Raw genomic sequence first — 23,804 nt, 5'->3', positions numbered from 1 at the left:
CATTTTTGATGCGTTTTTTTTTCTTTTTTCAACTTGTTGCTGGGCAGAATAAAACGCAAAATGCATAAAAAACGCACTACATGCTTTCCTGCAGCGCCTGCATTGAAGTCTACAGAACCATTTAAAAAAGTTCCTGACCCTTTCCAAAAAAACGCAGCGGGTGAAAACGCAGAGATGTGAACCTGTCCCATAGGAAATCATGTTCAGCACTGGTTCACACCGCTGCGATTTGGGAATTGAAATCGGATCTAATGAATGTCAGTGTCTACACACACAAGATTTGCTGCAACGCGATTTCAAAACTAGTTCTTGTATTACTTTTTCTGCAGTTCGTTGCGATTTCACATATAGACTACGATAGAAATCGCACTGCAAAACGCAAGTGTGTCTAAATATGTGCGTTTAGTGATCATTTTTATTAACCCTTTCCTAGTTTTTTCCTGCTGTCTCTACCTGTTCAAGACTGACCCTCACATTGTTCCTCCCTGTGACAAGAAGCAGGACATGGAAATTGCAAACAATCGCCAGAAAACACAAGAAATCGTTGGGAAATCATCACAAGTTGCAAACAAATCTTCAGAAATTGCAAACAAAATGCGCGATTTTAAATCACATCCAGTGTGAACCAAGCCTATGTGGACTGCTGTGCGTTTCTGCAAAACGGAAAAAGCACAGGTGTGAATCTGGACTTATGCCGGCCATACATGGGTCGAAATTCGACTGATTTTTCATCTGAAAATCGGACCTAAGAATAATCGGACGATTTTCGCTCTGTTAGTGGGTCAATGGCACCGGTTGATTTTCCTGGTTCCTCCCCTTTTCGGTGATCGGGCACAGTGCTAGGGTTGTTGGTTCGACTCCTAACCATGACACCACCTGCCTGGAGTTTGCATGTTCTCCCTGTGCCTGCGTGGGTTTCCTCCGGGTACTCCGGTTTCCTCCCACATGCCAAAGACATGCTGGTAGGTTAATTGGACCCTGTCTAATTTGTCCCTAGTAGGTGTATGTATGAATGTAAGTTAGGGACCTTAGATTGTACACCCCTTGAGGGTTAGGGACTGATGTGAATGTACAATATATATGTAAAGTGTTGTATAAATTGACGGCGCTATAAGTACCTGAAATAAATAAATGTTTACAATTAGTGAAAAACGACCGATTTTCAACTCAATGATGGGCAAATTGTACGATCATTTTTCCAAAAAGAAAATGCGCATGAGCCGTGACCTTGAAGGAACAGAAGTTTCACCTGTTATATGGGTGAACTTTATGACTTGGTCAGCTGATTTTCAAAATCATTGATGGCACCATCGCATTACTGAGCGAACGTTTTCGATTTTCGGACGAAAAGCCCTTCGGAATTCAACCCATGTATAGTCTGCATTAGACTGGGAGAGGGCAGGGGCAGAAATAGGAGCCAAGCAAGGAGCACGCTGATAGAAGAAGAGAGCAGAGTGAGAGAGATGAGCTCACCAGTCTTCTGCTTCTCCTTTCATTGTCCAATCACAGGGTGAGAGCAAGGAGGAGACCTGTAAAGCTACTTTCACACTGATCATTGGCAAAAATGCATATGTGTTTTTACTGTGTTTGCGGTGCGTTTTTTTGACAGGACATGCGACTCAAAAACCGTACCAAAAGCATAATGTGCGTGCATTTTTGATGCCTTTTTCCATTGACATCAATGGGGAGGTGCATTTTTGGTGGTGGTTTTTTTTAATCGCTCCAAAATTGCAGCAAGAAGGATTTTAAAAAACGCACCAGACCAACAACAGATCAGTGTGAAGGGCTCCATAGGAATACATGGTCATGCCTTTTTTTTTTTTTAATGCAAAAACGGAAGAAAAAGGAATCAGTGTAAAAGCAGCCGAAGTGTTAGTAAATCGTAGCAGAGGACTGTCACAATCGCAGCAGAGGACTGTCGCTGGTCTTGTCTTCTATTAGATAGGCCTGTGCTGTGCAAATCTCAGAGTTGAAGGGACACAGATTCAAATCCGATGGCAGTTCCTATATACACCGATCAGCCATAACATTATGACCACCCATCTAATATTAAGTAGGGCCCCCTTTTGCCCCCACACAGCTCTGCCCTGGCATGGACTCCACTAGACCTCTGAAGCTATGCTGTGGTATCTGGCACCAAGCTGTCAGTAGCAGATCCTTTCAATCCTGGATTTTGGGAGGTGGGGACTCCATGGATCAGACTTGTTTTTCCAGCACATCTCACAGATGCTAGATTGGATTAAGATCTGGAGAATTTGGAGGCTAAGTCAACACCTCAAACTCATTCTTGTGTTATTCAAACCATTGTTGAATTCATAAGTCCAGGCTGCCTTCTTCCATTGCTCCATGGTCCAGTTCTGATGCTGACTAGACACAAGTCAGCATGGACACCGTGAGCGGTCTGCTGCTCCACAGCCCCATACACAATAAATTGTGATGCCCATTTTTTCTGCTTTTCACACATCTACTTCAGGGACAACATGTTCACTGGCTGCCAAATATACTCCCACCCAGTTTCAGATGCCACTGTTGCAAAATAATCAATGTTAATCACTTTTCCGGTCAGAGGTCATAAAGTTGTGGCTGATCGTGTATATCCATCATCTGTGTGAACGAAGCCTGAGCTGGGAGGAATACACAGGCTGCCATTGCCCATCTACTTCTGAAAATGCCAAGTGCCTGGCTCTCATCCTCATATATCAGGGTTTTCCTGAGACTCTGCTCAACTACAAGAAGACAGATCTGGAGCTGGGACTTCACTGGCTGCATACTTGTCTGTGATTTCATTGGCTCCCACCCAAACTCCTCTAACGGAGGGACATGGGCGGGGAGGCTTTTGGGTGAGTGTTGGCAGAAGGTCATTACTGGTCCACTGTGGGGAAGAATCCATCATTACTGTACAAGAGACTGAACACTGGAAATAAAAGTACACGCATGGTCCATTGCATCACTTAAAGGAGAGCACCCCCCCTCACACATCTGATGGCAGGGACAATGCTGCACTAGTGATCTGCACACAGTCATGACAACTCACCTAGACTCTGCTGGCTGCTCTCTGCCCGCTGTCACCTCGGAGCTCCGCACACACTGACTCCTACGGACTGACACATCCGCTACACCAAGCCCCTCCCCTCCGCTTACCCACGGGGAGGGGATAACCATTCTCCTCAATGAAGCCTTGGTGCCCGGCCACGCCCACTCCAGCTTTACACAATCCAGGCCTTGCAAGCTATTGGTTGCTACCGCGAGGCGTGGAACTCACGGAAGGGGGCTTTGCGGTCCACCAGGACGAGTCAGGCGCCACGTTGCTGACCCTGGTCACATGTTTGCAGCAGTAGCCGGCTTTTTACGGCGGAATAGGAGGTCAGCTGACAGCCCCGTGACTGAGAGTCAATCCGGAAGAAGAGATTGCCGGGGGAGTGTGAGGGGTGATACTACGGCTCTGGGATACCATGTTCGGGCAGGACGAGGACGATCTAGACTTCCTGTCACCCACAGGAGGGTGAGTGTGTGTCTGAGGGGAGGGGGCTGACCTGACTGACAGCTGTCAACTAGAAGTATTGTGTATGCAGTCCAGTGCTGACGAACTACAAGTCCCAGCATTGTTCTCCTGTCACCAGTGTACTAAAAGTCCCAGCATTGTTCTCCTGTCACCAGTGTACTACAAGTCCCAGCATTGTTCTCCGGTCACCAGTGTACTACAAGTCCCGGCATTGTTCTCCTGTCACCGGTGTACTGCAAGTCCCGGCATTGTTCTCCTGTCACCGGTGTACTGCAAGTCCCGGCATTGTTCTCCAGTCATCGGTGTACTACAAGTCCCGGCATTGTTCTCCGGTCATCGGTGTACTACAAGTCCCAGCATTGTTCTCCTGTCACCGGTGTACTGCAAGTCCCGGCATTGTTCTCCTGTCACCGGTGTACTACAAGTCCCGGCGTTGTTCTCCGGTCACCAGTGTGCTACAAGTCCCGGCGTTGTTCTCCGGTCACCGGTGTGCTGCAAGTCCCGGCGTTGTTCTCCGGTCACCGGTGTGCTGCAAGTCCCGGCGTTGTTCTCCGGTCACCGGTGTGCTGCAAGTCCCGGCGTTGTTCTCCGGTCACCGGTGTGCTGCAAGTCCCGGCGTTGTTCTCCGGTCACCGGTGTGCTGCAAGTCCCGGCGTTGTTCTCCGGTCACCGGTGTGCTGCAAGTCCCGGCGTTGTTCTCCGGTCACCGGTGTGCTGCAAGTCCCGGCGTTGTTCTCCGGTCACCGGTGTGCTGCAAGTCCCGGCGTTGTTCTCCGGTCACCGGTGTGCTGCAAGTCCCGGCGTTGTTCTCCGGTCACCGGTGTGCTGCAAGTCCCGGCGTTGTTCTCCGGTCACCGGTGTGCTGCAAGTCCCGGCGTTGTTCTCCTGTCACCGGTGTGCTGCAAGTCCCGGCGTTGTTCTCCGGTCACCGGTGTGCTACAAGTCCCGGCGTTGTTCTCCGGTCACCGGTGTGCTGCAAGTCCCGGCGTTGTTCTCCGGTCACCGGTGTGCTGCAAGTCCCGGCGTTGTTCTCCGGTCACCGGTGTGCTGCAAGTCCCGGCGTTGTTCTCCGGTCACCGGTGTGCTGCAAGTCCCGGCGTTGTTCTCCTGTCACCGGTGTGCTGCAAGTCCCGGCGTTGTTCTCCGGTCACCGGTGTGCTGCAAGTCCCGGCGTTGTTCTCCGGTCACCGGTGTGCTGCAAGTCCCGGCGTTGTTCTCCGGTCACCGGTGTGCTGCAAGTCCCGGCGTTGTTCTCCGGTCACCGGTGTGCTGCAAGTCCCGGCGTTGTTCTCCGGTCACCGGTGTGCTGCAAGTCCCGGCGTTGTTCTCCGGTCACCGGTGTGCTGCAAGTCCCGGCGTTGTTCTCCGGTCACCGGTGTGCTCCGAGGTCCCGGCATGGCTGTCTGGAGACCTGTGTCTCTGGGGTACTCCGGGTCCCTGCATGTGTGGCCAGTGTCTCTGGGGTGCTCCGGGTCCTGGTGATGCTGTCTGGTGTCTGTGGCCTGTACCGCCTCATTGAAACTACATAGTGGGCATGATCAGCCTTTGCAATCCCCCAGTTTAGAAATCCATGTAATCGGTCAGTCATGGGCAGATCTCGGTGATTCACACAATGCAGAATCAGGATCTTTGCTCCAATCATCTTTTCATTTCTTATTAATGCAGATAATGTGTGGCAGGATGGTGTCACAGGGAAAACCTATGGGCTTGTAACCAGGTCTATCGTTCAGTGGGGTCAGTTCAGAGATCAGTACTGCATTTATTTTTTGCAATATTTTTCACTTAAATTTAGTGTTTTGGGTGTTATTTGTTTTCACACTTTTTTATGCTAACACTGCAGCAGAGGAAGAAATGAATGCACACAGAAATATGAAAGTATGAAACCATTCTGGCATGCTTTCATTCAGAGAACACTCTCCCTTGTGAAATGTTCGTTTTATTTTCATTCCTGAGCTCAGGGCAGAACATTTCCACACTGATACATTGTATACTTTTCATTTACTGACCAGTGCAGACTTCCCCTCAATGTTATTTTGTACATTGCTAAAATACCGACTGCCATGTGATAAATAACCAATGTGTGTGTTCTTAAGAAGTGGTGGTAAACCCTTACATTTACCCAGTGAAGTGACTGGCCTCAGGTGATACAGAGATGACACAAATCCACCTACATACGTTGTACCTGTTTATCTACATCCATTCAAAGTGCAGAATTTTCACAGGATCTCTGAAAAGCAAGGAGTGGGGAGCTGAAATTACATCAGTGCCGAGAGCTCTGAGAGCTGATTACAGGGAAGGGACACACCCTCCTCCACACAGCACACAGGAGTTGTGGCTGTCAATCTGCTGGAGGTCCCTCCCCTGTCACCATTTTTCTCTTGGTGTCAGGAAAACACATCAGAATTGACTCTGCTTATAGCAGAGGATCAAAGCAGCGGATAGAAATGACATTTAGTGTTCTGAATTGAGACAAATACACATGGGTGGGGAGGCTATTAGGTGAGTGTATTCATATTTCATACCTGAGGTTTACAACCATTTTATTGATTTACCATTTATTTGTTTGCTTTTTTTAGGTATTTACCTTGCATTCAATATTTTACTTTGAATTGACTTTTATCTCATGCGATATTTCTGAAAATTGGGTCACGTGGCCTTCATATCGCATGCAAAATCCTTTAGTGAATTGACACAGAAATCCTTAAAGCAATACTAAAGGTTCAGTGTTTTTTGTTTTAAATCACAAACATGTCATATTTACCTGCTGTGTGCAGTGGTTTTGCACAGCGCTGCCCAGATTCTTCTCTTTTCAGGTCCCTTGCTGGTGCTCCTGGCTCCTCCTTACCTTCGGGTGCCCCCATATCAAGCAGCTTGCAATAGGGGCACCTGAGCAAGCACGCTCCCAAGCCGTGACTCTGTGTGTCCATTCACACGTGGAGCCACAGCTTGACTCCGCCCCCTCTCCTGTGAGCTTCCAAGCAGCCCTCTGTTATCCTATGTGCCCATACACACAGAGACTTTTAGAAGCTTTTAGTAGCAGTAGTGTTTACCAGCAGGAAAAAAAAAACCAGGGCCAGTGAGTCCAGGAGCAACAGCGTTTTGGCAGAAAAACCTTTTAACGCAGCTAAAAGCGTGTTTAGTGTTTGAACGTTAATTCGCTGCAATGACCAGAATAAATTATCATTCTGGCCAATGAATTGAATGAACTCCCAAGCGCGTGACGCTTGTATAAGCGTTAGATACCTGTACAGACATCAGGTGTTGTTTCTGAAAAAATGCTGCTGCCAGGAGGAAAGCTTCTAGGGGAGGTTTCTTTTTTTTTTTTTTTTTTTTAATGTCCTGTGTTCATGAGGCCATTCTCACTAGTCAACAGAGAATAATCAGCATAAAAACAGCGCCTATGGAGCATATTGTACACGCGTTTTTGTACACCGGTTTGCATTTATAAGCATTTTTCCCCGAAACACTAGAAGACAAATTATTTAAAAATGCTTGATGCTCCTAAACGCACCGGATAGGCAGTTCAAGTGTGTGGGTTTTTTTTTTTTCCTGCCTGACATCTCCTCTCAAAAATGCACGTGATGGGTTTTTTTTTTTTTTTTTTTTTTTTTTTTAAGCCTGTAAACACTCCTCTACAAAATGTCTGTAAATGCCCAAATGTGCATGGGCCCATAGGCTAACATAGAGTTGCTTCTACAGGCTGAAAGGAAAGAACACTAAACGCCTGTAATAAGCAGCATTTTTTTATGCCCGTTGGGCATGAGACCTAACTGTCAAAGATCATCCTATAACAGGGGTGTCAAACTGGTGGCCGTCCAGCTGTTGCCAAACTACAAGTCCCATCATGTCTCTACCTTTGAGAGTCATGCTTGTAACTGTCAATCTTGCAATGCCTCATGGGACTTGTAGTTTGGCAACAGCTGGCAGTCCAGCAGTTTGAAACCTATGTCCTATAGTAAGTCAGGAGGAAGTGGTATGAACCAGCCGGGAGGGGAAAAAGCAGAAGCTGGTAATTGTTCTTCATAAAAATGGCTCTGGATGAATAGTGCTTTGCAGGGTGATTTTGTCAGCTACAACTAATGTGCAGATTTTGTTTCTTCTGCTTTAGTGACTCTCTGAGACTCCATCTCTGCTAAGGCAGATGGATATGTGAGGGTAAAGACACACACAGGGTAACCACAAGAACATAATGGGAGTTCCAGAGTATGGAAGGCCTTGTCAAAAGGAGAGAATTCCCAATATGTAGGAAAGTTGCTGTAACCAATGGCAGCTCAACATGGCCATCTTCCTGTAGAAAGTGAGAACACCCAGCAGCATGTGCTTCATACATGCATACATACATGCATGCATGCAGCGGACAGACCTATCTCTCATTTTCTAATGTTTTTGGCAGAGCTGCCTCCCCTTGCTCCCCCTAAAGTAATGGCACATCCCATTATGGGGACTTATCATAAAAAAGGTTCATAGACTTCGACCATTCCTTCAGTGGTACTTTGATATTATTGAGGTGTTGTTGTTTCTGCAGATTAAACAGATATTGAGGTTAGGGATATATACACTCCAAGGGTAGGGGGTCACACCTAAAAAGTTAGACTTCATATTTTTTTTTTCTTTTTTTTTCCTCTTAAAGTGTAATTAAAGACAAAACTTTTTTTTATTTCTTTTTGGATAGAGTAAGGGAGGGTTATAACCTCTGTCAGTTATTTTGTTTTCCATCTGTGCCCCTTTTGGGGAGATTTAACCTTCACTTCCTGTCCCAGAACCAAAACAGGAAGTGAGAGGAAATCTCTCCAAAGTGAAGGAATCCCAACCTGACACCAGAGTCACCAGAACTAGCATTCCCATTGGAAGATTTCCCCTCTTTCTGTTCCTGAAATTTTGGGGATTTCTGATTTTTTTTTTTTTTTTTTTACTTTTCACTTTTGATGATGAAAGAAAACAGGACAAATAGAGAGGGTAAATCTCCCTAAAGGGGACACAGACAGCAATAAAAACCTGACAGGGATTCTAATCCAATCTTGCTGCATATGTCCCCATTGGGGAGATTCACCCACACTATAAGCCTTAGTAATTCAAATCCAAAATTTACAAAGACAGTACAATTGTCACCAGAACAGCAGGTGAAGGCAAATCCTTCAATGGGGATACCTGTTTCAAAGATTACTTTCTAAGGGTTCATTCACGTGAGCAGCTTAGGGAGCAGTAAAAAAAAAACAGATGGTTGAGCTACAATTTTTACCAACGCCCCCCTCAACAACCCGCCCTGCCTTCCTGAACATAATGTAGCCAATCAGGGTTGTACACATGCCACAGCTGCAATGTTGTGCTTTGCAGCCATGTTACAAAATTAAACAACATGTCGCATTTGGCACTACGCAACTGCATGCAATGCACATGGCGGCGCAGTAATGCAGCATTTACAGGGTTAAATTAGGTGTTGAGAAGGTGACATAATGCCTCCTCATCACCTGTCAAGTCTGTCATGCAGATTAATCTTAGAAGTTCAGTGCAGTTGTGAATGAGCCCTAAGAGGGTATCTTGCCATACTTTATCATGATTTTCTCCCCCTTGATGTTGTGCCTTTGGGTTAGGAAGAGAAAACCTGCAAATGGGACACAGACAGCAAGAAAAAAAAAACTTCACTAGTGTGATCCATACACATGGCAATATCCTTCAGATCTGCCAACAGCCATTCAACTTGAGGGGCTCCCTGATTGGTTACAAATTGAATGGGTTGTTTATGTCGGCCCTTGCATTGCATGGTTTTAGAATAACATCTACATAAAAATATAGCTTAATGGAGAAGTATAAGCAAAGCTCTTTTGGCCTTACTTCTCCTATGGATCATGGGTCACAAGAGTGTGCTTCAGTTTGCACTTCTATGACCCATTTGCAGCCAACAGTGGGCTAAATTCTGCTGTCAGCTGATGTCACTCATCCGGTCCAGGCTCTGGAAAGACCCCTACTTTAATCACTTGCCCTCCAGAGGATTTACCCCACTTCCTGACCAGGCAATGTTTTGCTATACGGCGCTGCATTACTTTAAGTGACAATTGTGTGGTCATGCAACGCTGCACTCAAATGAAAATGATGTCCTTTTTTTTTTCCCCCACAAATAGAGCTTTCTTTCGGTGGTATTTGATCACCTCTGCGGTTTTTATTTTTTGCGCAATATAAAAAAAACAGACCGCCAGTTTTGAGAAAAACAATATTTTTTACTTTTTACTATTAACCACCTCCCGCCTGCCATATAGTAATATGACGGATGCAAGGTGGTTATCTCGTTCTGGGAGGACGTCATATGATGTCCTCCCATTCTCACTGCGCATGCTCGGCGATGCACTGTGTCCCTCGGACACAGTGGATCACCGATCACGGAAAGAGCCGAAGATGTCAGCTCAGTCATGTGATCAGCTGTGTCCAATCACAGCTGATCACATGTAAACAGGGAAATGCCGGTTATCGGCATTTCTCTCCTCTTGAGCTGTCACGCTGACAGCTCGAGAGGAGAGCCGGTAATCGGCTGTCCGCGGAGGGGACATGTACACTGATCATCAGGGCACTGATGACCAGTGTAGCCCCAGCAGCGCCACCTGTCAGTGCCCATCAGTGCCTTGTGTCAGTGCTCATCAGTGCCTCGTGTCAGTGACCATCAGTGCCACATTAATGCCACATATCAGTGCCTACCAGTGCACATCAATGCCACATATCCGTGCCCATCTGAGCTGCCTTTAGTGTCACCCATCAGTGCCAGTCAGTGCCATGTATCAGTGCTGCCCATCAGTGCCATGCATCAGTGCCGCCTACCAGTGCCTCCTCATCAGTGCCACCTATCAGTGTCCATCAGTGCAGCCTATCAGTGCCCATCACTGCAGCCTCATTAGCGCATATCAGTGAAGGAGAAAAATCACTTGTTTACAAAATTTTATAACAAACAAAGAAAAAACTTTTTTTTTTTTCAATATTTTCAGTGGTTTTTGGTTTGTTTAAGAAAAAATAAAAAACCCAGAGGTGATTAAATACCACCAAAAGAAAGCTCTATCTGTCACAAAAAAATGACAAAATTTTCATATGGGTACAATGTTGCATGACCGGGCAATTTTCATTCAAAGTGCGACAGTGCTGAAAGCTAGAAATTTAGCTTGGGCAGGAAGGGGGTATAAGTGCCCTGTAGGCTAGTGATTAAACATGTCCAGGAAAAAAAAAAAATTACATTTCATCATAAATTTAGGCCAAAATGTTTTCTCCTACATGTCTTTGTTGGAAAAAAAAATCCCAATACGTGTAAATTAATTGGTTTACGTGAAAGTTATACTAGTAATAGCGGCGATCAGCAACTATAGCGGGACTGCGGCAGGCATTCTGGCACTGGGGGGAACTGACTGTCACTGACATTAGGAGTGACACCAATACAGTGATCAGTGCTAATAAAAAGCACTGACACAGTACTAATGACACTGGGAAGGAAGGGGTTAACATCTGGGGCAATCAAAGGGTTAACTGTGTGCTGTTTCACTGTGTGCTTTACCCTGTAAGCCCACTGCTTTGTATGGCTCTGCTATGCAGAGCCATACAAAGCAGTGTGCAGTAGCTGACAGGGGAGAGATCTGTATTCTTTACAGGTCTCTCTCCCATCCGTGATACACTGTGATCGCCTGGTGCTGGCGATGAATCACTGTCCGGGACCTGGTGATTGACAGACGAGGCCGCCAATGGCAGTGTGCGTAGTGCACACACGTGGCTCGGACGCTCCCCCTACCCGGAAATGCAAAATCATGTGTATATATACGTGATTTTGTGCACCATTGCTGCCCTGTAGCAGTATTTCTGCTATAGGGCGGTGGGAAAGCAGTTAATGTTGAGATCCACCCAGATGCCTGGACCAGCAGCTGGCTCAGCCTCTCAGTGAGCCTCTGAGATCCTGAGCCAGCTGCTCCCGCCCCCTGCACAGCCCAGCACTCCAGTGAGCTCTCAAGGGGCAGAGCAGGAAGCTGGTGATTAACAGTCGTGGCTCTCTGCAGGCTGATGACCTGGGCAATCAGCAGTGTTTACGATCGAGAACTGAGCGATCAGATGTGGCAGGGGCCAGCTGCAGCTGAGATTGGTGCTGCATCCTTCTAGGTGACTATAGCTGGTTTTTGTTTTTTTATCTTGTTTATGAACTTCTGGAGCCTAGTCATTGACTAGAGACTGGTGAAGTCACAAATAACGCAGCCTAGTCATTGACTAGAGACTGGTGATGTCACTAAGAATGGAGCCTAGCTATTGACTAGAGACTGGTGATGTCACTAAGAATGCAGCCTAGCTGTTGACTAGAGACTGGTGACGTCACTAAGAATGCAGCCTAGCTGTTGACTAGAGACTGGTGACGTCACTAAGAATGCAGCGTAGCTGTTGACTAGAGACTGGTGACGTCACTAACAATGGAGCCTAGCTATTGACTAGAGACTGGTGACGTCACTAAGAATGGAGCCTAGCTGTTGACTAGGGACTGGTGACGTCACTAACAATGCAGCCTAGCTGTTGACTAGAGACTGGTGACGTCACTAACAATGCAGCCTAGCTATTGACTAGAGACTGGTGACGTCACTAAGAATGGAGCCTAGCTGTTGACTAGAGACTGGTGACGTCACTAAGAATGGAGCCTAGCTGTTGACTAGGGACTGGTGACGTCACTAACAATGCAGCCTAGCTGTTGACTAGAGACTGGTGACATCACTAAGAATGGAGCCTAGCTGTTGACTAGGGACTGGTGACGTCACTAACAATGCAGCCTAGCTGTTGACTAGAGACTGGTGACATCACTAAGAATGGAGCCTAGCTGTTGACTAGAGACTGGTGACGTCACTAAGAATGGAGCCTAGCTGTTGACTAGAGACTGGTGACGTCACTAAGAATGGAGCCTAGCTGTTGACTAGGGACTGGTGACGTCACTAACAATGCAGCCTAGCTGTTGACTAGAGACTGGTGACGTCACTAAGAATGCAGCCTAGCTATTGACTAGAGACTGGTGACGTCACTGAGCAGGCCTTGTAAAAATATTTCTTTGCATGAAAGGAGACGTATACACTTGCACCGCACTGGCTAAATCTGTTAAAGTTGATTTCCTGCTTTAAAAAGAGCATCTTTGTTTAGCTCCTAACAAGGCTGGAGCCTTCAATTATTGATGCATTTTATTTGCACAGTGCTCCAATGATGAGTCCCTTCTTGAAATATTCTTTTGACTCAAGGGTCATTTTTGTTGTTTGAATACCCCCAGTGTAGAGACACAGGACAAGGCCCAGGGAGTGGATAGCCAGCCTCTCGTATTGTAGACTAACAAGTATCAGATGATTTGTATTGATGCAGTTAACATGCTGATGGAAAGTCAGACATTCAGCCCACTTTGCAGACCGCTGTTGTACTGAACGGACAGGGAGATGCCTGCTTGCTGTTGGGTGCATCTTCAGTATGCAGCTCTGATGGCAAAGAAGTGATAGATATCACATACATGTGTTAAGCTACAAGAGTACTTTGTGCCAGAAGAACTCTGGAGAGGAGGTAGCAGAGACTTCCATACAAGATGTCCTGGATGTGGAGGACCGACTACCTCTGGCAGGAGGTCCACGGGTCAGTTTTCTTATAAAGGTGGAATACTATGGGCTGTAGCAGCAAAGGGGGTTAGTGCCAGCTTCATTTGTTCTGAATTGTACAAACTAGCTTTCTCTGATGGTGTGTTTTTTTTTTTTTTTTTACTATAGATACAGGTCTTATTTAACAGAGTCTATGATACATACTCATTTTAGCATGCAGTATGTGCATTTTCTTTTTTGACTGCAGTTCTTCAGTAATTTCTGTGTAGTTTTGCCTTGGCTGGCTGTTAAGCAGTACAGCTTTAGCAATCTGACTAAATGATTGCTGAGATAAGATCAATCCGCCATTTAGAAGGCCTGTTGTTTTCAATCACTCCCAACATTGCATTTAAAAAATGGTAAACCCAGTTGCTGCGCAAGGGGTGCTGGGGTGTGCTGGAGGGTCTAGTGATGCTGGCTGCTGTGGAATCTACTGTTGCTGGGTGAACTTTGTTTCAGGGGGTCTTATGTTGCTGGGGGGATATTTTTTTCTGGGGGGGATCTACTGTTGAGGGAAAGGTCTTTTGTTGCACGGTGGTTTATTGTTCGTGGCTTCAGTGCATCTATTTTACTGTTTTTTCTGTTACTACAATTTCCATACAAGTTGTTATCGTCACAAAATGATACTTGTCTCTGGATTCTATAAAAGGGGTGCTAGTGGGAGGTGGGCAGGTAATGGTGACAGAGGGTGACTTGGAAGGGGGGGAATACCTTCACTTTGTCTCTGAGAAAAAAAGCCCTGTGTATATGTGTGATGTTTATATGTATGTACAGGATTTTAAACCTGCCTGGCAAACGTTAGCCAGACAACAGAATTGGGAGCCTATCTTGGGCCTTAGGTTGTCAGCTGACCCAGCCAAAAACTGGAGGGTGCCAATAATCCTTCAGACAGGCCGTTGTGAAAATCAAATCAATATTTGCATAGTCTTGGGTACACCTCCACATTGCCACTTGTTAGACCTGGTGATGGGCACAGATCACTGCATTGAGAATTGTACCTGTTCTCTATATATTTCATGGATCCAGTTCTGCTCTTTGGAAGACTATGGTTTTACGAAAGAATAAAGTCTAATATCTGTTGGGCTCATTTGGAAAATGCTTTAAGTCTCCATCTCTGACATGAGATGTTGTTAGTTGCAATTGTTATTATAATGTTAATTATAATCTTTTTCTGTAATTAGGCAGGTGTGGCCCTTTGAAGATTTATTCCACTGTATTTGACTGAATATTTCATTTGATGTGGATGTGCCCATTCACATCACATTTGTTGGGCTGCATTGCTCAACAAAGGCAGAACGCAATAACCTGCTGAAATCCATTGTTTCCAATAGGTCCAGTTCACGCCAAAAGGTTGCATTGGTGTGCAGTTTGTGAAAATGTAATATGCTGCTTTTAAATGTAGTGCAGTGTGTTCTAACGCATCACAGATTTTGTAATGGAGTCCAAAGTCTGTAAATAAAAATGATGAAAGGTCTGGAGGATAAAACATATCAGAAATAACTTCCAGTACTTAATATATACAGTGTATAGACTGAAAGTAGTCGCTACAGTCAAGTCAATACATACATCAGTGGGGTGAATGAGGTTCAGAAGGGCAGTATTTTCAATCTGCAGCTAGGATCAAGAACACAGGGACTAAATGGCAGGAGAAAAGTTCAAAACTAACCTTAGAAAGTATAATTTTACCAAAAGAGTAGTTGAAGCTTAGAATGGATGGATTTCCAACAGAGGTAGTGAGTCAGTCAACAGTGAATGGATTCAAACATACTTGGGACAAAGCTACTCCAACAAAAAGGTAAAAAGAATCCATCAAACTTGATGGACCACTTGGTCTGTATTTCAGCTGTCACTCTTCTATGTTCACGAAAGAAAAATGTTTTTTGGTTCCTGCTGTAAACTAAAAAGAAAAATAAATAACAGTAGTACATTAAAAACTGCACTTTATTGCAATGCAGTGTGTTAAAAGAAACATATGTCAATGCACAACAATCTAAATGCAAGTGTGAATCCAGTCTTAAAGTGTTTTTTTGTTTTTGTTTTTATTTTTTTTGTTTTTTCAGGGCAAAACTGGCCTCTCTCTTTGGAATAGATCAAACAGGTTCTGCCCAGGGAAATGAATCCTTTCAGTACACGGCACCTAAGCAGCCTAAGAAGCCTGGGTCAGCAGGTAAAAAGCAATGCCTTTTGGACATGGGAGGGGTCCCCAAGCTGAGATTTGACAAGTGCCTGAAGTGATTGTGGGGAACAGCAGGGGAGAGGGGGGGAACAGGAAGGGAGGCAGCAACACTGGTTTCCCAAAGTGATATCCGGATTATTCTGAGCTCTTTTTTCTTTTGCCAGGTTCGAAATCTTCCAAACCCTCTGGAGCACCTCCTGCAGGCCCTGTACCCTCTGTGCTTTTTGCCACAGCAGTGCATGCTTATAAATAGTAAGTTTTCTTTAGTTGTGCTTGCAACAAACCATCCTAGAAGATCTGGTCTCTTTGCTTGATATGAATGCGTTAAACCCCATATTTGTTGTATGCTATCAATATCTATTCAAGAGGATTTCTTACCTTCTTCATAGTTAAATGATAACTAGACTATCTTCCTATGTAAGGCTAACCATAGACTGCCTGACATACACTGATCATCCATACCTTTATGACTGCTGACAGGTTAAGTGAATAGCATTGATTATCACGTTGCGATGGCATCTGTATGTCCATGGGATATTTTAAGCACCAGGTGAAGATGTTTTCTCTGAAGTTGATGTATTGAAAGCAGATAAAATGGGCAGCACAGTTTGCTGTGTATGAGACTGTGTAGCTGCAGACCAGTCAGGGTACCCATGCTGACCCATATCCACGGCCAAATGAGCTTACAATGGGCACTGGACCACGCAGCAATGGAAGAAGGTGGCCTGGACTGATTTAAGCACGTTTTATTTTACATCATGTTGATGTCTAGGTGCATGTGTGTCACTTACCTTGGGGAGAGATGGCACGAGGATTCAGTATGGGAGGAGGCGATGTGATGCTTTGGGCAATGTTTTCCTGAGAAAACTTAGGTCCTGAAATTCCTGTGGATGTTACACATACTATCTACCTAAACATTGTTGCTGGCCAAGAACACCTCTTCATGGAAACGGTATTCCCTAATGGTAGTGGCCTCTTTCAGCAGAATAATGCATCCTTCCACACTGCAAAAATGGTTCAAGAATGGTTTGAGGAACTCAAGAATGAGTTTGAGGTGTTGACTTGGCCTTCAAAATGTCTTTCCCAATCCAATTGATTTTCTGTGGGTTTGGCTGGAAAAACAAGTTCAGTGCATGAAGGCCCCACCTCATAACTTACAGGACTTAAAGGAACTGCTACTGACAGCTTGGTGCCAGATACCACAGCATACCTTCAGAGGTCTAGTCTCATCCATGCCTCAATGGGCCAGGACTGTTTTGGCGGCAAAGGAGGACCTACTCAACATAAGTGGGTGGTAATAAAGTTAAACATTAGATACACACAATTTTGAGCATCACTTGTGATTATCAGATGATTTTTAAACGGCAGAAAGGTGATCATGTATGTATTGTGGCAGTGGTAGGTGCTTGTTGTTATTGCTCTTGTTGTTATTGCTCAGGGATGTTCTTCTTTTCTTTGTAATACGCGTGTTTGAGCAGGACAATCATGAACTTTTCAGCGTTTTGCAAAGATATCTGGCCCTCAGTCTGGGCCATGAAAAAAATCTCCATCGCCTTTTAGATGAAGGATTCAAGATTTGGTGGTTTTTGGCTGGATCTGGTGAGGATTTACCATCTCTGGGGCACTCGCAGACATAGTTGGCCATGGCATGTCAGGGGAACTGGCAACAGGACAGACACCCTGGAAACCTGTGTTACCCCTTGGATGGCAGTGAGGATTTACCATCTCTGGGGCACTCACAGACATAGTTGGCCACGGCGTGTCAGGGGAACTGGCAACAGGACAGACACCCTGGAAATCTGTGTTACCCCTTGGATGGCAGCGCAGCCGCTGTCGGTAGCACACCTTCCCCATTCTACTTATTAACCATAAAAACATATGGTTGCCCAGTGCAATTGTTCATGTTTAACTTTTTCCTCACCATGACAGCAGTAGCATAGAAGGTCCAAGGCTGCAGACAACAATGACAAAAGGGTGCCTGGTGTGTAATTTACCTACTTTATAGCTTTCTGTAATTTACTCAACATTAAAACATTACAATATTGTTTTTCATGCTTTTCTTACCGTTTGAAAACAACACCATACAAGCTGCAATACCCGACATCAAGGCAGTCTCACAATCCATGATGTGTTGAATTAACTAGTAGTAAGGCATTAGTGTGCATACATTTTTTTTTTTTCTTTACTAGTAGTAGCTCGTGTACATTAAAAACAGCACAATTTCCTGTACATGAGCTTTGTTCTGTATTTGTAGTGTGAATGGGCAGTATGTCAAGCAAGGCAAGTTTGGAGCTGCTGTTTTGGGAAACCACACTGCTAAAGAGGTGAGTAAGTTCTCTTACATCATTACCTCTGTGTAGTGGGTTAAGTGTTTGTTACATGTGCTTAAAATAAATCTGTTACTAAAGGGGCTGCTATTGTTGACCACCTACAGAAAAGTGTGTGTGTTTAAAGAAAGAGAAAATAAAGCTGCTAAAATGGCTCAGCCAATCACCTGACTTAAAATCTATGGAAAGAACTAAAAAGTTAATAGAAGAGGCCCACGGAACCTCCAAGATTTGAAGACTGTTTTTGTATAATAGGCCAAAATCACACCTGAGCAATGCGAGAGACTTATTTACTGAGAAAAATTGTGACTTGTTCAATACTTATTTTTGTTTGTATGTATATACAGTTAGGTCCATATATATTTGGACACAGGCACACTTTTTTAGTTTTTTTTCAGGAATTTACCAAAACATATTCAAGTTATAGTTCTATAGTTGATCCAGGGAATACCCGATTGCCTCTCGGGGGGATCAGGAAGGAATTTTTTTTCCCAGCAGGTTCAAATTGGATCATGCTTTGTTGGGTTTTTTTGCCTTCCTCTGGATCAACTGTGGGTATAGGATTATAACTTTTTTCCCCTACCGTCTTTCAGGCCAGCACTCTGAGAGACCTCGGCTCCTCCTCATCTGAGGAAACACCTCCACCTACAATAAAAAAGCTCCACTCCCCTCTGACCTCAGTTCTCCAAGCATCCTCCGGTCATCTGGGGAGACACAATGCGAGACAACATAATCATAATAAGCCATCTTCACATAACCAATATCAACAGTGGGTGGGAAACCGGTGCTGGCCTGAAAGACTCCTGGAAAAGACGTTACCGTAAGTGTAACTTGGTTTTTTTTTTTTCTCTATGGTTGAACTGGATGGACATTTGTCTTTTTTCAGCCAGACTAACTATGTAACTATATAATGTATTTGGGCTGAAAGTGCGCACACTCAGGTTTAATTTGAGGGTATGTACATCCAAATTGGAGGAAGGGTTTAGGAATTACAGCTCTTAAGAGTAGCCATCCCTCCCTTCTCAAGGGACCAAAAGTAAGTGGACCAGTGAATCAAAAGCTGTTTCATGGCCAGGTGTGGGCTACTCCTTCATTATTTCTTCATCAGTTAAGCAGGTAAAAGGTCTGGAGTTAATTCTAAGTGTGGTATTTGCATTTGGAATCTATTGCTGTGAACTTACATCATGCATTCAAAGGAGCTGTCCATGCAAATGAAACAGACCATTGAAAGGCTTCGAAAACTAAACAAATCTATCAGAGAGATAGTAGCAACATTAGGAGCGGCCAAATCAACTGTTTGGTACATTCTGAGGAAAGAAGAACGCACTGGTTAGCTCAGCAACATAAAAAGGCATGGACGTCCATGGAAGACAGCAGTGGTGGATGATCGCAGGATCCTCTCTATGGTAAAGAAAAACCCATTCACAACATCCAGACAAGTGAAGGACACTCCAGGAGGGGGGCATATCATTGTCAAAGTCTACAATCAAGAGAAGACTTCACGAGAGCAAATACAGAGGGTTCACCACAAGGTGCAAACCATTCATAAGCCTGAAAAATAGAAAAGCCAGATTAGACTTTGTCAAAAAACATCTAAAAAGCCAGACCAGTTCTGGAAAAGCATTCTTTGGATGGATGAAACTAAGATTAATCTGTACCAGAATGACGGGAAGAAAAAAGTGTGGAGAAGGCTTGGAACAGCTCATGATCCAAAGCACACATCATCTGTAAAACATGGCGGAGGCAGTGTGATCGGCATGCATGGCTTCCATTGGCCATGGGTCATTGGTGTTTATTGATTATGTAACAGAAGACAGAAGCAGCTGGATGAATTCTGCAGTGTTTAGAGAGATACTGTCAGCCCAGATTCACCAAATGCAGCAAAGGTTATTAGACGGCACTTCACAGTACAGATGGACAATGATCCAAAACACACTGCACAAGCAAACCAGGAGCTTTTGAAGGAAAAGTGGAATATTCTACAATGGCCGAGTCAATCACCTGATCTCAACCCATATGAGCATGCAGAAAGACCCACAAACAAAGAACAACTGTAGACAGCTGCAGTTAGAGCCTGGCAAAGCATCAGAAAGGAGGAAACCCAGTCTTTGGTAATGTCCATGGGTTCCAGACTTCAGGCAGTCATTGCCAGTAAAGGATTCTCAACAAAATATTTAAAAATGAACATTTTATTTATGATTATATTCATTTGTCCAATTACATTTGAGCCCCTGAAAATGGAGGGACTGTGTATAAAAATGGTTTCGGTTCCTAAAATTTGTATTCGATATTTATATTCAACCCTTTGAATTAAAGCTGAAAGTCTGCACTTCAAATTCACTTGGATTGTTTGTTTCATTTTAGATTTATTCTGGTGGCATACAGAGCCAAAAGTATGAAAATTGTGCCTGTGTCCAAATATATATGGACCTCACTGTGTGTGTGTGTGTGTGTGTGTGTGTGTGTGTGTATATATATACAGTGGGGATCGAAAGTTTGGGCACCCCAGCTAAACATTTGTATTAATGTGCATAAAGAAGCCAAGGAAAGATGGAAAAATCTCCAAAAGGCATCAAATTACAGATTAGACATTCTTATAATATGTCAACAAAAGACATATATCAGATAGAACAGCTCGCAGGATTGTGAGAAAAACAATTCAAAACCCACGTTTGACTGCACGATCCCTCCAGAAAGATCTGGCAGACACTGGAGTTGTGGTACACTATTCCACTATAAAGAGATACTTGTACAAATATGGTCTTCATGGAAGAGTCATCAGAAGAAAACCTCTTCTACGTCCTCACCACAAAAATCATCGTTTGAACTTTGCAAATGAACATATAGACAAGCCTGATGCATTTTGGAAACAAGTTCTGTGGACCGATGAGGTTAAAATTGAACTTTTTGGCCGGAATGAGCAAAGGTACGTTTGGAGAAGGGGCACAGAATTTAATGAAAAGAACCTCTGTCCAACTGTTAAGCATGGGGTTGGATCAATCATGCTTTGGGGTTGTGTTGCAGCCAGTGGCACAGGGAACATCTCACGAGTAGAAGGAAAAATGGATTCAATAAAATGTCAGCAAATTTTGGATGGTAACTTGATGCCATCTGTGAAAAAGCTGAAGTTAAAGAGAGGATGGCTTCTACAAATGGATAATGATCCTAAACACACCTCGAAATCCACGGGGGATTACATCAAGAGGTGTAAACTGAAGGTTTTGCCATGGCCTTCACAATCTCCTGACCTCAACATAATTGAAAATCTATGGATAGACCTTAAAAGAGCAGTGCGTGACAGACAGCCCAGAAATCTCAAAGAACTGGAAGACTTTTGTAAGGAAGAATGGGCAAAGATACCTCAAACAAGAATTGAAAGACTCTTGGCTGGCTACAAAAAGCGTTTACAAGCTGTGATACTTGGCAAAGGGGGCAGTACAAGATATTAACTCTGCAGGGTGCCCAAACTTTTGCAGATGCCATTTTTTGTTTTCTGTTATTTTGAAAGTGTAAATGATGGAAATAAAATCTAACTTTTGTTGACATATAAGAATGTCTAATCTGTAATTTGATGCCTTTTGGAGATTTTTCCATCTTTCCTTGGCTTCTTTATGCACAATAATACAAATTTTTAGCTGGGGTGCCCAAACTTTCGATCCCCAGTGTGTGTGTGTGTGTGTGTGTGTGTGTGTGTGTGTGTGTGTGTTTACACTCACAGGAGTGTGATTGCATATATTGCAATAAATACATTTTGGAACCATTTACCCTATATTGGCACTATATACCTGTTGACTACACTACATAGTATTTTTTCTTTAGCTTGCAGAGTAGCTGCTGGACAGAGAAGGTTCACTTTGACACAGAGTAGTTCATACATATTTTTGATATACATATTTATAAACCAATAATACTTTTATTTAATGCAAAGCTTTCTAGAAGTATGTAAGAGTGTTTATTCTTTTTCCAAATGTTCATTGAGAATATTAGTTCCTATTTTATCTCCGTACATGTTTCCTTAAAATCTTTAAATTGCTAAAAGAAGTGCATGGAACCCCATCTTGCCTCTGATATCTTATGTTGGTCAGTAAAGCTGTATATCACAGTAATAGATAGACTAAGGCTTTGTTTCACACGGGTGTACTAAAGCATTCCTTTGTGCGAGGGCCGTGTTTGCCCGCACAGGATGTACAGATATTTTGGTGCTTCTGCGTGTAGGCAGTCCCATTCATGTTAATTAGGATGCAGTGGCTGCATGGACACAGAAGCCATTCCCTAATGGGTATCTGTATGGATACGTGTCCCTGAATGCAAACCGTGTGAGTTTGGGAACACACATGCGCATGCACCCACACATATGTCAGATGGGGAGCAACAGCTGTGTTTATGCAGCTGCTGCATCGCATTTCACCAAAATGGATCTGCCTACAAGAGAATGCACGGAACACGTGTACATCCAGTGTGGGCAAATACTGCCGTCACACAGATGTACACTTAAGTATGCCCATGTGAACAAAGCCTAATCGGGAGGTGGCAGAATCATAGTGAAGCTCCACTTGAAGAAATTAAGATGGTGTACTGTACCCCAGGTCAGGACTTGACAGACGATTTATAAGCACTGCTACCCCACTGCATTTTGTTCATTTAACAGCTTAAAAATTATAAGATGACCATTTTGCTTCAAATCAGACTAAAAGTTAAAAAAGTGCAATGTTTTTGTTGTTCAGCTTGCAATATGAAGACTACTAAGAGACAAAAGAGCATTCCTTGTTTGTACTTGGTGTATATCTTTGTAGATGTTGGACATTTGGTCTCCAGTAGTATGTAGGGGACTGATGCCAAGCATCTGTTTGAGCAGGGCTGCCGTCTAACTCTGGCTGAATGATATTACCCTAACATGTTTCAGCAGTGACAATGGTTATAGAACTCAACGCCCTTATTATAGCACATTTTAAAGGTAAATAATGTGTCTTTGAGCTACCCTTTTGTGTCATTTTACAGAACTACTCCTGAGATGTATGTATGCTGTCGTTTCCAACCTTTGGAAAATGCTAGAGTACTTTGAGTAAATGACCCAGAAAAAGCATTTTAGGTCAGTTGTTTGGAGTTCACTGGGTGTATCCTTGTTCCTGATCAGTTGCTCTAAAAGTATATTGAAGAGGCATCCAGGGTAGTAGGGTTTTTTTTTTTTAATTCAGAAATTTCAGCCTCCATATTTTTCTAAACACAGGTAGAGGGCCTGTAGCAAAATGTAAAGTTGCAACATACCCTCCCAGTTGTAGAAAAACAGCTGTAGATGGAGAATGAAAGGTTTTCTGTGCTGAGCTAGCAAGTTTCCTCTTTTATAATCCTCATTTTTGTGTAATGTTCATGAAGGCTTTACCTTTCTCTGACTCTTCTTTATGTTTTTTTTCTAAAATTTAGTACAGAATCCTTCTCTACATCAGCCAACAGCAGCCGGTTACCTCTGCGAAGGTCCATCCTGGATTTGTGTTCACAGTATGTATAATTTTATTATTTACAGCTAAATGTTGGAACTAAAGGCAGTCTGCTAAATACAGAGTGGTTTTACATACAAGTTGATTGATTCAACTGCAGAAGGATTTCTTTTTAAATTCTGTTTATCCAGATTTGTGATTTACATGCCTCAGCTACACTACATAGCCATGTCAATGATACTATTATTTCCTATTTGTTTTGCTGCTTCCTCTGCCACCTTTTACACCCTCCTCCTGATCTTTAAACATTGAATCGTAGGTATTGTGAGCATGATTTGTTATTGACTTATACACCTGTAATTTGCCTGGAGTTCTGCTTTACCCTGATAACTATCTAGTGAGTAATGTTAAACAAGACGTAGTGAAAGTAACCAAAAATGTAGGATTATGGACAGTGTAGATGTGTCACCTAAGTTACTCGCACATGATGAGAAGTTCCAAGGTGATGAATAATGTGGAGCAAACAAACTTTGTCGTTTTCTCAGAATCTGAGTTTGTTTTATGCTATGGGCTATGGGCAAAGCCCTCCTCTAATTCTGGGCATCCCTGTATGTGTGTAGGAACACATGCACTATGTGTGGGCAGAGTTATACAGAGGACATGGCTTTAAAGTGACAACAAACAATATTTTTACTCTTCAAAAATAATCCATACACATACAGTATAGCCCTGTAATCTATTTTTCATGAAAAG

At 43.8% G+C, this 23,804-nt stretch overlaps 2 protein-coding genes across 4 annotated transcripts in view; one reads left to right on the top strand and one right to left on the bottom strand.

Annotated features, from left to right (window-relative positions):
* Positions 1–3,162, bottom strand: part of SLC31A1 (solute carrier family 31 member 1) — a 78,433-nt gene extending 75,271 nt beyond the window's left edge. The window contains exon 1 of the mRNA XM_089675192.1: positions 3,035–3,162. The gene's annotated coding sequence lies outside the window, so the exon portion shown is untranslated. The remainder of the gene's footprint in view (positions 1–3,034) is intronic.
* Positions 3,163–3,346: 184 nt separating this feature from the next.
* FKBP15 (FKBP prolyl isomerase family member 15) overlaps positions 3,347–23,804 on the top strand; it is a 79,526-nt gene continuing 59,068 nt past the window's right edge. Inside the window, exons 1-5 of one of the 3 annotated variants that reach the window (XM_089675191.1) lie at positions 3,347–3,502; positions 15,174–15,280; positions 15,454–15,541; positions 17,544–17,613; positions 23,038–23,112. In XM_089675191.1, coding sequence (XP_089531317.1) covers positions 3,453–3,502; positions 15,174–15,280; positions 15,454–15,541; positions 17,544–17,613; positions 23,038–23,112 — 390 coding nt within the window. In that variant the 5' untranslated portion in view covers positions 3,347–3,452. The remainder of the gene's footprint in view (positions 3,503–15,173; positions 15,281–15,453; positions 15,542–17,543; positions 17,614–23,037; positions 23,113–23,804) is intronic. The other 2 variants (XM_089675189.1, XM_089675190.1) reach the window with 2 other exon arrangements.

The sequence above is a fragment of the Staurois parvus genome, unplaced genomic scaffold, assembly GCF_062004578.1.
Source record: "Staurois parvus isolate SC_StPar_1 unplaced genomic scaffold, SC_StPar_1.0 ptg000154l, whole genome shotgun sequence".
NCBI classification, from domain to species: domain Eukaryota; kingdom Metazoa; phylum Chordata; class Amphibia; order Anura; family Ranidae; genus Staurois; species Staurois parvus.
This window is presented reverse-complemented; position numbering and strand designations above follow the sequence as displayed.